This window comes from Microtus ochrogaster, chromosome 8 (genome assembly GCF_000317375.1).
Source record: "Microtus ochrogaster isolate Prairie Vole_2 chromosome 8, MicOch1.0, whole genome shotgun sequence".
Taxonomy (NCBI): domain Eukaryota; kingdom Metazoa; phylum Chordata; class Mammalia; order Rodentia; family Cricetidae; genus Microtus; species Microtus ochrogaster.
The window spans coordinates 25,961,872-25,977,203 of record NC_022015.1 but is presented as its reverse complement, the minus strand read 5'-3'; the positions used below and the strand labels follow the sequence as shown (position 1 = coordinate 25,977,203).

At 50.7% G+C, this 15,332-nt stretch overlaps 2 protein-coding genes across 5 annotated transcripts in view; one reads left to right on the top strand and one right to left on the bottom strand.

Annotated features, from left to right (window-relative positions):
- The window catches only part of LOC113456528 (translation initiation factor IF-2-like), a 2,376-nt gene extending 1,849 nt beyond the window's left edge, over positions 1-527 (bottom strand). The window contains exons 1-2 of the mRNA XM_026781315.1: positions 432-527; positions 258-393 (exon numbers count right to left, since the gene is read on the bottom strand). Coding sequence (XP_026637116.1) covers positions 258-393; positions 432-527 — 232 coding nt within the window. The remainder of the gene's footprint in view (positions 1-257; positions 394-431) is intronic.
- Ctbp2 (C-terminal binding protein 2) overlaps positions 1-15,332 on the top strand; it is a 130,563-nt gene that overhangs the window by 238 nt on the left and 114,993 nt on the right. For 2 of the 4 annotated variants that reach the window (XM_013347873.2, XM_005351404.3), the window contains exon 1: positions 113-378. The gene's annotated coding sequence lies outside the window, so the exon portion shown is untranslated. Of the gene's footprint in view, positions 1-112; positions 379-530; positions 827-15,332 lie in introns of those variants that run through there. The other 2 variants (XM_013347872.2, XM_026781720.1) reach the window with 2 other exon arrangements.

The window sequence follows — 15,332 nt, the reverse complement described above, 5'->3', positions numbered from 1 at the left end:
AACCCTGTCTTGAAAACCAAAACCAAAATCAAAAAAAGGAAGGGAAGGGAAGGAAGGGAGGGAAGGGAAGGGAAAGGAAGGGAGGGGAGGGCGGGAGGGGGTGGGGCGCGGAGCTGGAGAGATTAAGTTTTTGTGTGTGTGTCTCTGTGTGCGTGTGTCATTTTAAGGTGGCTCGGGAGCTGACCAGAGGAGCCAGCGGCGGCCAGAGGAGCGGGAGACCAAGCTGGGAGCCATGCCGCGCTGAGGGGGGGCCTCACCGCCAGCGCCGCCACCACCACCGCCGCCGCCGGGTGGGGTGGGAGGGGCGGGAGCCGCCGCTACCGCCGCCGCCTCCCGGGTGGGCGCCCTTCTCCGTGGACGCCGGCGACCCAGGACGAGGTAAGCGGGGGGGTCCTCGGGGAGGGCTGGGGCTGCTGCCGCCCCCGCCTCACCTGCGGCCGCTGGCTGGGGCGCCGTGCCCGCGCCTCACTGCGCCACTCCAGGAGGAGGAGGAGGGCGAAGGACACCGGGCCAGCATCCGAGGACATCTTTGGTCAGCGCCCCCGGCCCCGAGTCCCCACGCCGCGCTCGGGGGTGGACGCCCGCCTGGGGGGGGATATTGCCCGCCGCCCCTTGCTACCGATTGCGCCTGCTGCCCGCCCTTTGCGCCAGGATTTTTGTTGTTGTGATGAGAGTTGATGAATGCGAAGTAGGCGGTCACCTTCCTTCCCATCAGGATTGGAAAAAAAAGGAAAGAAAAACCCGGAGCGCAGCGGCGTCCGGAGGGCAGCCGCGGCGGCGTCTGGCGACGGTTTCCTAGGCGCCCCCGGCTTGCTCCTGGAGCCCGGTGGGTACGCGCGCGGGGGCCGCTGGCGATCTTGGACGAGCGCGCGGCGCGCCGCGGGGACAATACGGCCGGATCCCTGGGGACCAGGAGTCCGAGCATACCGGGGTGCGGCAGGCCTTGCGCCTATGAGGCGGGCGGGCGGGGGTGGGGAGAGGAGAGACCGGGGTCGGCGGGGACAAGTCGGGGCGCGCGTGGCTCTGGGCCCCTGGGGGCGCGGCCCCTGTCGGCCCGGGATCCCGCGCGGCTCCCCGAGAGTGTAAGTGAGAGGCCGGGAAGGAGGAGAAGCGGATCCCTTTTGTTTTGCCGGCCCGGCATTGTTGGCTCGTTGGGGCAGCCGGGGCCACATCTGCCGCCGCCGCCGCCAGTGGCGCGCGGGGCTCGGCCCGCCAAAGTCGCGGCGGGGCGGGGGGCCGGGGCGGGCTGCAAGGGCGGGGGCGGGCGGCGCGGGCATTTCCTCTGCCCAGCCGCGCTCCCGCGGGCACCACTTCCTCCTCGCCCTCCGCGGGCTGTCCTCGGCGCCCTCGCCCGGGCCGCACTTTTCGGGTGGGGCGAAGCAAAAAAGAAACTTTCGTAGAAGGGGCTGACTGGGGCGCGCCTTGGGCACCAGGCACCCAGCGTGGCGTGGGTACGGCCGGGCCATCGCGGTCGTCTCCAGCTCATGGTTATGCTCCGCGGAGCCGGACCGACTCGCGGGAAGAGCCTTTCTTCTCCGCCTCGCGCCCTCCCCAGTGCCTCGGGCGACCGGGGCTAGGCAGCGCGGGAGTGCCGGCGCGCCCAGGCCTTGCTCCTGCGGGAGGCCCCGCGGCGTGGCCGGTCGCCTGCAGCCCGTGCTGCGCCCATGGGCTCGGAGGCCGCGGGCCCGAGAGCTCGGCGCGGTCACCGCGGGCACACACTCGCGCGCACACACTCCCTCCGGTGGCTTGCTTTCCGCTGGCGACGATGGTCGCAGACACCAAGGGTGCGAGTGCGCGCGTGTTTGTGGTATCCCCTACCCAGCCCCCAGCCCATACTTTTCCCAGAGGCGGTCCAAGCAGCAGTTGGCTCCAGGGAACCCCCACGTTTGGGGTTTTGTAGAGGAGCGGGGAAATAATTTATGAAATCTCTGCGTGCTTGGAGACTGCTGGCCTACGTTGCCACGGCAGGCTCCCCAACCTCTGGCAAACAGATCTTCCTGGATATTTGCCCTCTTTTTTTTTTTTAAAATCGGAAATGGGGGGATCTTCTTAAGAGAGTCCTCGGTTGTGAGTGACTTGAAGGAAATTTAAAATGCTCAACACCTTTATTTGCGATTCTTTGGGATGTGAGCGTTTTTATCTGAGGTGGGTGATTTTTGAGGAAACATTGCATTGGGGTGGGGGGTTACAGAAGTGGTTCTGCTTTTTTTAAACTTTGTCGGCATGCATCAACTATGGGACCTCTTTTCGAAGGAGATGGATACCGCCTTCTCTCCTCGTGCTGGGTTCAAAGACAGTTTAGAATTACCTCGCGTTCGGCTCCTGGGGCTGCTGTTTGCCTTCAGATAGATTCTTAAAGAACTAGTTTCCATCTGCTTCTGAGAGTTCTGGTTTGAAACATTTTTCAAAATACATCTTTTACATCTTGAGTAATGGGATTTTAAAAGGATCTTATTTTTCCAATCACCTGATTTCAAAGAGTAGTTTTTAACAGCAATTACAAAGTAATATTTTAAATTCTAATTCAACATTTTCGGCCCCAACAACTTTAATGAAAAAAAAACAAGGTTTCCTTTTTACTTTTCTAAATAGCAACTGTATCTTAAAGTTGAAACGTTGAATATCCTTTTGTCTGGCTCTGACACACTCCTGGAAAAACCCCCAGTGCCCTTTTTATAGCCCCCCAAAGAAAAGTTAATGAGCTGGTAGGTTTCAAGCAAGAAGCAGGTCCTCCCTCTTGCAAAATATGCTTATAGTCGCCATTGAAGTTGAATGTTAGCCGTGAATGTACTAGCCTTTAATGAAACCAGTTTAATCGTTCACACTTGATCAAGTATAACATGACCAAACAAAGGAAATAAGCCAGCATATTTCTGTAGAGCATTGAAGGGTTTAGTCTTAAGTGTTGATGTTGGGTCGCCCCTCCCCCACCCGAGAGAGAGAGAGAGAGAGAGAGAGAGAGAGAGAGAGAGAGAGAGAGAGAGAGAGTTGAAAGCTAGGGGGATTTATGACACTGATTGGTTTTTCTGTGCCCCAGGGGTTGGGGACCAGGGTACGTCTCTTTGGAAAGCAGCCATATTAGAGGGAATTAAAAGATAGCAGGTTTGGAGCTAGTTCCAAACCTGACAAGGTGTGTTTTGGTTTCTTATTTGGGGGAAGATACCTAAGGTCAAGGAGTACGTATATCCACCCTCCCTCCACACACACCTTGTAATGGCACGTTAATAAGGGGGAGTGGAGGGCAGTGTTGTGTGCCCTGCTGTGGGGACCTCACTACCACGTGAGTTATTTACGGTTTCACTTGGGAGCTTTGAAACTGGCCCTTGAATGGGTGTTCTTGTGGGGGAGGGGCAGGGTAAATTACCTTTTCTTCGCTGTGATTAAAAAAAAAAGCCTTTGTCCCTCACATGCATTTCCTTGCTAAGCTTGAGTTGCAGTTTGTGTGGGATTTAGTCGTCAACTTAAGTGAAGAAATTGAAAAATGTAAGAGTGTCACTTCAGAGTTAAGAAAGTTAAAAAACTTTTTAGTTTGGTTTTTAGACACCAAAAAAACAAACACTGTCACTGTTAAAAAAAAACAACAAAAGAACAAAACCCAGCACCGGTGACATACTTTGTGAAATATTTTGGCCTTTTAAGACTCAGGCACACCTGTTCCTGTCCCCGCTGAGTGGTTTGCTTTCCCTGGCATTGTTAATGTGGCCCTTGTACACAAGATGAAACAGTAAAACTTGCTGGTGGAATAATTATTAACTACTCCATCCGTTACCCTTTCAGAGAATAATCAATAACTTCACTCTTGACTTGAAAAGCTCCAAACAGAAATTTTACTCCTGTACGTCTAGAAAGTGCTTTAAAGAAAAATTGAATTAGCAAACACACAAGTGGCAGCAAAAACTATGAAAACCTACACATACCATTTTTCCTTGTTCTGAGAAAGCAGTCGGTAAACGTTGGTATACTGAACCAGCAACGTGTTGAATTTAGAAAAATATTGTCATTGGGGAGCTTTAAAGCAGTAAAGTAAAGTGAGTCCAGGATGGCTTGTTTTTTTTTTTTTTTTTTTTTTTGAGATGAGTGTTAGCTCTGGGTGTCACTGTAGACCAGGCTTAGAACTCACAGAGAGACCTGCTGGCTTTTTCCTCCCATGTCCTGGGATTAAAGGCTTGTGCCACCACACCCTGCCTTTCCTATTCTTATTGATTTTTTTTAAAGGACATCCAAAAGGACACCTTTCAGGGAGGGCTCCTGCTGCATTGTGGGGTGTGTGTGCCACCCTGGCATCACGAGTCATTTTTGAAGGCAAAGTTATCTCCCTCCCCTCTCCCATATTCAGTGCTTTTACTGAGTGGAAAAAAGAAATTTAAAGAGTTTACAGCATTGCTAGAATGGTGGCCCCAGCTGTCATCTTTTTTTTTTTTTCTAACCACCGTCATTTCAGTACAGAGGGACTGTCATGTATGTGAGTTCAATCAGGGTCCCACTGGTAATAATCTATCAGCTGACAGCAGAAGGCCAAGTGTGGCAGGTGCCTGGTGCAGGCCACATGGCAGTGTAAGCATTCACACAGCACAGGGTTGGGAAGGGATACTGCCCATCTTGCTGGGTATGAACAACTCAGTTAAATTTCCATGTCCAGCTGATAACACACTTTTTTTTTTAGTCTTCTAAAAAGTATAGTGAGCTGGGCGATGGTCGTGCACACCTTTAATCCCAGTACTGGACAGAGGCTGGTGGATCTCTGAGTTCAAGGTCAGCCAGGTCCACATCTAGAAACCCCCGCTCCTACCAAAAAGAAAAAAAATACTGTACTTTGACCCTTTGCAAAGAAGTCCTTGTCTTTAATAGCGGTGACACCTTTTGGTGATATCTTACTAATAGTCTTTCTGTGAGCTAGTAGCTCAGGGATGCTCGGGAAGTTTGTGCTGAAAAGTTTTTGGGGTACAGGAATGCTTGGTGGGTAACTTGTGGATGTGCTGGTAAGCGTGTCCTTATTTATTTCGGCTGCGATTTCAAGTTACAGCCCCCTTGGAAAGCAGGGGAAACTTGAGGCTTTCTCCATCCCTATGTTTTGAAGTTAATTTTTATCCCCGTCTGGATTTAATGGAATATGTGTCATAGAGTCATGAAAGGTTTTTTTTAAGCCCTATCTCCTCGTTTAGAAAATTATATTTAATAATCGCCAAAAACTTCAGAGCCATTTTTAAAGGTTTTCAGTGGCTCTTTTGATCATGGTTTAATGAAGAGTATCCAAAAGCCAGCAGTGTGATGCTAATGATGGTCACAAATGACTGTTTGGGCCCAGTCTGGAGTTTGCTCTTAGATGTCATTATTAATGCTGAGGCCTAAATTATGGTTGCACTTGGGCATTCAGAACCTCTCCTATGAAAAGAAGGGCTGTGCTCATTGTGGAGAGGGGAGATTCACAGATGAATATAGAGTGTAGAGTGCGAGAGAGCCAGGCCATTGTTGGTGTGGAATGCTGACAATGGGAGCCAAGGGGGCAGTTTTGCCTTCTGCAGGAGAAGGGAACGAGATGGGAACCAGCCTGGCATTCATCTGCCTTGGTCAGGCATGGAAATTTGGCCAGCTTCCCTTCCTGAGTTTTTCTTAGAAGGTGGTCCTACTGGACTCCTAGGGAATGCATGCTTTGGCTTCTTAGCAATCTGCATTCTTTTTTAGGAAAGATTACAAGAGCAAATAGAAGTGTTTCCAAGAAAAGCGTTAAGAATCCAAACTTCTTCTTCCCCCTCCCCTTTCAGATTTGGTATTAGGAGAACAATGTATATGCCAGACACGGAGGCCACTGAAGTCCCGGGAAGGAGCTGTGTTTATTTTTAATTCCTCCCTGTGCCTTTAGGGACCGTCACTGTAGGGCCCGTTGGTAGCTCCTATTCTTTCTTAAGGTCTTCTGGTGTTCTTCGTTTTCAAAGCCTTCCCTCCTCCCACTTCCATGTGGGGCCCACGATGGCTCAGGTGACAGGCATTCCTGGTACCTCGTAAAAGCCTCCATCCAAACTGAAATCGTGTGGGTAATTGTCTATTCCCAGGGCTGCTTCTATTTGGTGTTTAGCAATGCGCCGTCAGAACGTGAAGGCCCCTTGGCAGTTTCCATCCATACCTAACTAGGTCTCTAGTGGGTGCTTAGAAATGCCCTGCTTTAGCTGTGACCTAACTCAGATTGAACAGATGACTCCTAGAGTGCACTGAAATGCCATAGAAATTGTGATAAAACGGTTGGCTTCTGACTAATGGGGCCAGCAGGCATGTTAGTTTTATAGGGAATTATGACTTCTGTCCTAAAGTAATAATAGCACTTTTTTCCCCATCCCCCAAGCTGGGTGGTGGTGGTGGTGGTGGGGATGTTAACCCTCAATACCTGGTGGCTACGTTTTTTTGCCTTGGTCAGTGGCCAGGAGAAGCCCTGGTAAAGGGAGGGAGGTGCTTTTTATTCATTCTGCTTATAAAAATCCTTTTTATTTGTAAACTACAGAAGGAAATATACTTTATTTGCCCTATGTTATATTTTGGGGTCTTGGCTCATGTTGTAGCACAGGCTAGGCTTGAATTCATTCCTGGTCAGTGCCATGTAGTGTACCACCACACCTGGTTTATGTTGTTGGTTTTATTTATTTATTTATTTATTTTTCTGGATTCTGGTCAGCAGAAGTGTGCTTCTTGCATTACAACATCCTGACTCAAGACTGAAATTGCCTGGTTTAAAGACTTTGCTAGGAAAGAGAGCGGCAGTGGCTCTGTGTATTATGGGAGCCCCTCCCTCTCTGAGGATGTGGAATACAGCGCCAGGCCTTGTAAATTCATCCTCATTGTGGCTCTCTGCTCCTCTCATGCTTGAAATTTGGCCTCTAGCTATCTCGCCAAGCTCAGGACAAACAAAACCTTCATTATTGGAGTCATGGAATCCTAGGAAGTTTGTCTGGAAGGAACTAAGAGACCTGGCTTATGACCTAGTGGGGTACTTTGTTGTACTTCTTGGTCCTATTATGACAGTTTAAAAAAAGAAACATCTTTATGGATGCAAGCGGGCATAATAGAACCTGGATGTGTATTTACTGTGCTTCGTCTCAGAGCCCAGAGGAGAGTACTGGGAGGGGTAGGAGGAGCGGGTGAAAATGCCTTGTTGGAAAGAGGGTCCCTGCCCCTTCCCTTTAAGTGAACTCTAGTTGCTGATGGAGAACTTTAGTGTGGTCTGCCCGGTAGTTCCGGCCCAGCTGGGCCCGAGGAAAGGTGGGAGTAATGCCCCTCGCACCCTGAAACTCTGGTGTCCCACCTGAAAGCCAGGTGAGCAGGGCCGAGAGAGCTCTGAAAACCAAGTCTCAGGGGATAAAGGAAAGAAGTTAACCTTCTGAACCCTCAACCCCTACTTCCAGCCCAACAGTGCCCTCGGCGATCACGTGGCCTGGTATTACTCAGGAACCCAGCTAATTCCACGAGAGAGGGGGTGCCATTGTTGGAGCTGACAGACCAGATGGGACCGGACCGTGGAGGGCTGCCGGCAATGGCAAAACTTAGTGACCACTGGGGTTCGAGCTTGGCTACTAGTTTCCAAACACCGGAGACCCAGGTGGAGGCCGCGGCTAATAGGATTCCTTAGGAAGATGCCATTTCATTTTCTTGACGAGTGTGGTGGATGACAGGTATTTTTCAAAGTTTTGTTTTCCCAGCCTTCTCCAGAAGTTCTACCAGTCTGTGCCGCTGGCTGGATAGCTTGCCTGCCTTTTGGGGGAGGCTGGAGCAGGTGGCTCGTGTGGGTGCCATGGTCAGATACTGGTGATGAAAGTCATTTGGGAAAAGTGGTATGGAGTGCATCGGACATCCATATATGTATATGAGTGTCTACAAGTAAGAATTTTTTTAATCTTAAAAAGTTTACAGCCATTAATCTTCTGCGAACTGGGTAAATACTGTAATTTCTGTGTATTTGTGAGAAAGAACAACTGAGTCGCTTCCTCCAAGTCACAAAGGAGTTGTTTTTTTTTTTCTTTCTCCCCTAGTTCCTGCAGCGCAGAGTTGGGGAGGTGGATCGGGCCACCCGGGACTCTGCCTTGTGCTCAGCCGGACACCGGGACGACTTCCGGTGTCCCGCGCGACCTTCCAGGCGTTGAAGAGGGGCTGGGTCTGAGAGCAAGGCCTTGGCCACACCTGGCCCCGCCCCTGATAGGGGGCGGGGTCTGGCTGGGGACCCAGAGGAAGAGGGAGGGAGCCTCTTCACGGTTCGGCTTTCTGGGATCCCAGGACCCGAATCGCACACAGGCGGCTGCTCGTCCCCGGGGTGCGTGCACCTGGAGGCCCGCCCTCCCGCCCGTCTCTGCGCCCGGGATGGGGCGCCTGAGACCCGGAAAACTACCCTTGCCCACGCCTTTCACTTGCTAATCCGAACAGCAGGGAAGTCCTTAAGTGACGGACGTGGACCCTGTTTCCCAGCCCCCACTTCCTTCATCCTGCTGGCTTCTCTCTCACCAGCTGGCCTCCCTGGCGGGGACGGAGCTGCCGAATGACTTTGAGAGACATTGAGGGCGGGGAGGACGCCCAATTGGGCCTTCACCTTCAGCTCTACTGAGCCAGGTGTATGGCAGGACCTGACCCCACTTCTGCCCACAGTGATCCTGGCCTTTTAATGTCCCGGACTTGGACCGTGGTGTCTCTGGCTCCTCCAAGTGAGGTTACTGGGAGGTTCTTTGATAGACTGCCTAAGGGCGACCGCCCACAGGGGCACTATGCTTACAATGGGCTTGTGGTGTTTTCCAGTGATGTTTTATTTGTACCACAAAGAGGAAAAAGGGCTTGACACAAGTTAACTGCCGGGACCGAGGTCTGCTACCATTACCCCAACAGCTGGAGTGTTCATTATGGTGGCAGTTCTGGGGCCCCGAGGTTTATGATTGGAGGTGCCTGGGCATTAAGAGGCAGCAGGATTTTTGAATTGGGGGTTATCCCTGGTGAAACAGTCTGAATGCTTGGCCTTCTGTCTTTGAAGACTTCATAACCTCAGAACTCCTTGCAGCGTTGTTTCTTTTGGTAGAGTAACAATTAGATAGTGAATATCTGTTGAATCCTCACTTGTATCTGGCTGTGACTGGTCTACACTAGCCTTTGAGTCTCCCAGGGTGGAATGGTGGCTGACCGAGGAAGTGCTTTGAGGTGACTTGCCTATGATCTGCCCACAGAGCTGGGACCCTGAAGTTTGAAAAGTTCACACTTCCTGGTCGGAGGATCTTCCTTCTCCCTGGGTGGAGCCTCCTCCCACCCTCCTTTGCTCTCTGCCTTCAGAGCAGAGGGGAGGAGCAGGTTCTATGTTCTTCCAGAATTCAGACAGACACATCACAGAAATAATTCCATCTCACCCTGCCTCCACCACACAGGTTTCCCAGAGCTCATGGAACTGAGACGTTCGGCCTGTTTTCATTTTGTTCTTTGGATGATCTTTTCGTTAGAGTAGCACAGTCTAAAACAGGGAGTGCTTTCTGTAGGCTCTCCAGGCCTTTAGAAGTTTATTGCACTTAAAAACATTTTAAATCAATGTATTTGTGTGGGTGCGGGGTGGGGGAGAATCAAAGTGTGTATGTGTGCATCACCACCTGCTGGTGGTTCATTGCACTTTTGTGCTGGAGCTCTAACACACCCCTTTTCTCCCTAAGATGTGCAGGCTGGCCCTAATACTCACTCGGCAGCTTCAGTCGGCTGAGTATCTAGGGTTCCAGCTGCTCAGTCTCCTCTGTACTTTAAAAATAACACTTATTTTTATTTCATGTGTATGGGTGTTTTGCCTGCATGAAAGTCTGTGCCCACAGTACATGCAGAGGCCAGAAGAGGGCATCTGACCCCCTGGAACTGGAGTTAACGGATGAGGTTTGTAGCTATTTATTACCTGTGCGTGCTGGAAACTGAACCTAGGTCCTTTGGAAGAACAGCCTCTTAACCATTGGACCATCTCTTCAGCCACTCTTTGCTGTAATTTGAAAGTGACTCTTCAGGCCTGGGAGGTCTCTGGGAGCTTGTGACTGTGTGGATAGAATTCTCTCTGGATTGTAGACTCACTGTGGACCTCTGTCTGCCCCACTCCCCTAAAATTATGCCCCCCAGGATGACAACTAACTGCTGGTACTTAAGGACAGGCCTCACTCTGTCAGTAGTTAAGACTTGAATTCCCATCATGAGCATGGTCTCCTCAAAGCAGGGAGTACCCTTGGGGGGTGGCTTGATTGGCATGACACTCCACTGTTCCTCAATTTCTGCACATAGATACTTGGAGGAAGCTGGGCAGGGGTCCACCCCCTCCCCTCCTGGAGGATGGGATGGTCTTTCTGCTCAACTCACGTAAAACCAGTACGAACTTCTTTCAAGGAAGTTCTAGGTTACAGCCTTGGATTTGTGTAAAGCTGGCCTTAGTCAGGAATCTGAGTGAATTCTCCAGAACAAAAGGATTAGTCTTCTTTTCAAAGTGGCTACCAGAACTGAAAAGGAATGGCACAAAGTTGGGTGTGTCCTAAAAAAAAAAATCCAGAGCCTCGCCCCGCCCCTGTGGTGATTAACTCACCTCAAAGGCACCCAAGGCAGGAGCTCTGGACCTAAGGTCCCCTTATGGTGGGGATTTTCCTGAAAAACAGGCTTTCATTCAAAGAGTACCTTCCCGCTCTGCAGCCCTTTCTACCCTGTGGAGAACAGGTGTGGGCCTGTGAGCTGGGGAAAATCCCTTTAGTTATGCTGGGGAGGGGTATGAGCCTCAAAGAGCTGGGGCTGGGGACACAGTAGGTTGGACCCTGACTGCGGGTGACCTGTTGGAAGGTGTCTCTTAACAAATTACTCGTTTACCCTGGTGCCCTGGCTCTGCTCCAGCTTGGGTAATGATTATATTACTGTCTGTTTTAAGGTCCCCTTCCCCTCCCCCCGTTTTCAGACAGACCTCCATTGTGCTTTTACAGAAGAGGTCAGTTGCAGGGTGGGAGGAGTGCAGACCCTGTGTTGGCTTTAACTGTACAGGTAGAGGTGAGGGATGGGGCGTGAGAGGACAAAAGCCCCCTCTTTAGACGGTTTGCCTGGAAGGTGGGCACAGCCGAGTCTTGCAGATAGCTGAGCACGAGTATGTTCCCCTGACTTCTGTGGTTCTCCCAGCCTTTGTTGGCTGGCTACTGCATGTAATCTCGTGGGCGGCCATTCCCTGACAGCGGCAGTTTCAGGTGGGTCTGGGGTGCAGGAAGTACGTACCCCTGGCTTGCTTCAAGGCATCAGGAGTCCTTTGCCCTGCAGAAAAGCCACCGAGGGAGGCTGGCACCTATGTTAACTCCTTCACCACAGGGGAGGTGCAAGGGGCACCCTAGTCTCCTAGTCCTCTGTCTGGTTTTCCCATCCTGTGTGTGTACAGTTTCTTTTGTTTTCTTTGGTCTTTCACAGCGTTTTTTGATTGGGGGATGAAGACCCCTATCCCTTACCCTTGAAGCATCCTTTCATTTCTCAACTAAATGGAGGATTAAGAATGGGATGTAAACTGTGGGCCACACATCTTTATATCCCAGTATTCAAGAGGCAGAGGCAGGCAAATCTCTATGAGTTCCAAGGCTAGCCTGATGTACAGAGCAAGTTCTAGGACAGCCAGGGCTGTTACAGAGATAAACCCTGTAATGGTCTGTCCTGTCTCTTTAAGAGACAAGCCCTGCCCACTCCCTCCCACTGAGGCAGCAGATCTTCCTGCCTTCAGCCCGAGTGCCCTCCCCCAGAGGCAGCTTCGGCCTTGTTCCCTTCTCTTCACTCTTCCCCCCTCCCCTCTCCTTCTGCTCTTCCCCCACCTCCCTTTCTCCCCTTTTCCCTTACCTGTCATAACCCACTAAATAAATACCCACTTCCTTGGGCCTACCGGTCTCCGTCTCTCACCCACCACGCGGCCCCCTGCCTGAGACTTGCTCCCTGCCCTTGACAAGCTGCCTTCGGGGACCTCATGTCCCACTGCTCACTGCCGCCCCTTGGGGAACCTGCAGCATTTTACTTAAACCATGACAAGCTCTGTCTTCAAACACAGACAAGTGAGATTCTCTCTTCTTGGGTATACTGGTCGTTCCTTTCCTTCTTAAAGTGGTCAGGAGTACCGCACAAGTTACTCTCACAAACTCACTTGAAGTTGCTTCTGTTTTTGTTTTTTGTTCCCACCTTAATGACTGGGAACTTCTCATAGCTGAGTTTGCTGTGTACAGGGATCATGGGGATATAGTGATTCCCCGGTTGACTGGGATCTGTTCGTGTATGAGAGGCCTGTGAAGTTTAAAATGTGAGTTCATAGCTGTTAATGCAAAAGGAAGCTTAGAAAGCGACTCCCTAACTCATCATCTACAGCAGGGTCAGGCTTGAAGATTGCATTCCAGGAGGTTTTCAAACTGGTGATGCATGAACTCGGCCCTCGGGACCCAGCAGCCCATGTGGCGATCACAGTGGGCGTTGTACTATAATGGAGGACAGTGGTTCTCAACCTGTGGGTCAGGACCCCTTTGACAAACATTTCTCCAGAAATACTTACATTATGATTCATAGCAGTAGCAAAATTACAGTTAGGAAGTAGCAACGAAAGTAATGGTTGGGGCTCATCCCAACGTGAGAAACTGTATTAAAGGGTCGAAGCATTAGGAAGGTTGAGAACCCCTGAGCTAGCAGGCTGGTTTAACTTTCTCTAGAAGACATGCGGTTGGAAAGGAGAGAGACACTCTTCTACAGCCTAACAGAAGCATCAGGATACACAGAGGTGGACTGTGTTAGAAGGTGTGGCGCAGAGGAGACGGAAAATGCCCCAGCCCTTCCGGAATTTACATTTACTGAGCCCTAAAAGGCTTTGGTTTCTGAGTATGTAGACTAGACGTATGGTTACACCGTCCCACGAGGTAATGTTTGTAAGTGCTCAGAACAGACTGGAACATTGGCTTGTTATGGCCAAAAAAAAAAAAAACAAAAAAACTGTGAACTAGCGAACCTGAACCTGCCGCTGGTCTTGTGCCAGGGAAGCCCGTTGTCCCCACCAGGTATCCAGGGGGTGGAAGGGTCTGGAACAGCGGAGAGAATCCATGGGCTCAGGACTGACTGGGGGCCATTATAGGAGGATACTGACCAGCCTAGAGAAGGACACTGGGGTTGGTTTGCTTCTCATTGGTTCCTGGGGTCAAAGTGAAAAAACACATTGTTTTTAGACAGTGACATGTTAGCGCATATTTGTTAAGTCGAGAAATGCCTAGTAAAATATTCATGTGTAGTTGGAGACCGATTCCTTTTCCTTGGGAAATAAATTGGCAGTCCCATACAGCAACATGGGGGCCATGCCTGGTATAGCCTGCTGAGAGCAATGTCCCCGGGTTGGATTGTTTCCCCTGGGAGCCTAGATCCCCACTACATAGAGCTGGCATCCACAGCATGGGCGGGACAGAAAAAGACTACTTTCCCTGCTCCTTCCCTTGCGGACTGGCCTTTCTTAGCTCATATTCCTGGTCCCCAGGCAGGAGGGTCTGTGCTGCCCGTGGGAAGACAGGTGATGGCGGAGGGAAAGAAGAGACACTCTTCTACAACTTAGTAGAAGCACCAAGATACACAGAGGTTCTAGAAGGTGTGGCACAGATGAGATAGAAAATGCTCAAGTGGTCTTCATGGAGTCTTTGTTGGTCATCCTCCTGGCATGTGGGAGTGGGTTTGGGTTGGTGAGAAACAGCTGTGGTAACTGGATCAGATTCACTGGGGTAGCAGATTGGTTCTGCATGTCTAAGCAGGTTTCTGATCTAGGCCCTTCAGACCCTGGACATGGCCCCCAGGGCATCTTTCTGTGCACTACCAGGTACTGACAAAGCACCCATTCAGTATGAGCCAGGCTGAGCATGCATGTCTTTATGAAGTGAATAGTGAGATTGCAGTTTTAATCCTGTCTCTGTCTCTCTCTGTCTCTGTCTCTGTCTCTCTCTGTTTTTGTTTTTAAAAAAGACAGAGTCTTGCTGCTTAACCCAGTCTGGCCTTAAACTCTTGACCTGCCTGCCTCAGCCCTTTGAATGCCAAGTTCATTAGGCCGATTCCAGTTTTAGCATGAGCTGCTCCCTCTAGGCAGTGCCACTCCTCTGTGCTGCCTGTCAGGTTCCAGGTGTGAGCAGTAAGGGTGTGTGCATGTGCTACTGTGGAAGACACTCTGTTACCTCCAAGGAGCCCTGCCTGGTCATTTCATGGACCAACAGTTTCTTTGTGCTTATCAGTTCATGACATTCAGAATTTCATTCGGAGATAGTCCTTGAAGATGCGCTTGGAAAACTGGGGTCTGCAGTGTAGAGTGAGTGTGTGTGTTTCTCTCTGTCTCTGTCTCTCTCTCGCTTCCTCCCCCTTCCCTCCCTCCCCCCCTGTGTGTGTGTGTGTGTGTGTGTATTTAGGCCATGCATGAGTCAGAAGGTCCTTCAGCAGATTATGAGAGTGTGGGTGAGCCCCTATGATGCTGATGCCTGTGGCATTTGTATAGTTGATTCTATTGCCACTGTGGTTTTGGCGGTAGCCCCAGAGGGCGGAACATCGAAGTTACAACAGCACTAATAGAACTGAGAATGATAAGTTGTCTTCTCACCTGCCTTGCTTGGGTTTTATGTAGTATTCTAGTTCCCTTCTCCCTCTGCCTTGCAGACTGGCATGGGGGTGGAGTTAGGGGTCTCCCAGGAGCACAAAGAGGCCCCCTGGGTGAGTGCCAGGAGCTTTTAACCAAGGAGCCCTTGCTCTCCAGGTTGACCTATACATGTTGGGTTAAGAAACTGGCTGTGGGTTTGGTGGTTTTCACATGAGTGACTCCTGCAGTCCCCAGAGAGGACCTCATGGCTGGGTGGTTCCAGAGAGGCCGGCTGCCACAGCAGGGGGATCCCTGGGGCACCCCTTCTAGGAGTCCTTCTCCTGGGCCCTGCATGCCATCGTGTTGGACAACCCCCAACATCTGTATTTTTAGCAAACTCCTCCAGGTGGTTCTCCCTGTAGTCAGCCCAGAACCTGCCAACCACACACTTTCTTTAAACACAAACCACTCCCCCAGCGCTACACCCACACACTTGAGTCTGGTTATTGAACATTTGGCATGCAAACGTGGTTGAAAGAAGGTTTTATATAGCTTGAATAACCCCCAGATTGAATGAATACATTTGAAGTTTGAAGCATGTATTTGTGCCTTTCTATCTTCTTTTTAAACGCCTCTAGAACATCATCAGACATTCCTAGGAACCTGAGAGGAAGTTTTGTGTGTGTGTGTGTGTGTGTGTGTGTGTGTGTGTGTGTGTGTGTGTGTGTGAGAGAGAGAGAGAGAGAGAGAGAGAGAGAGAGAGAGAGAG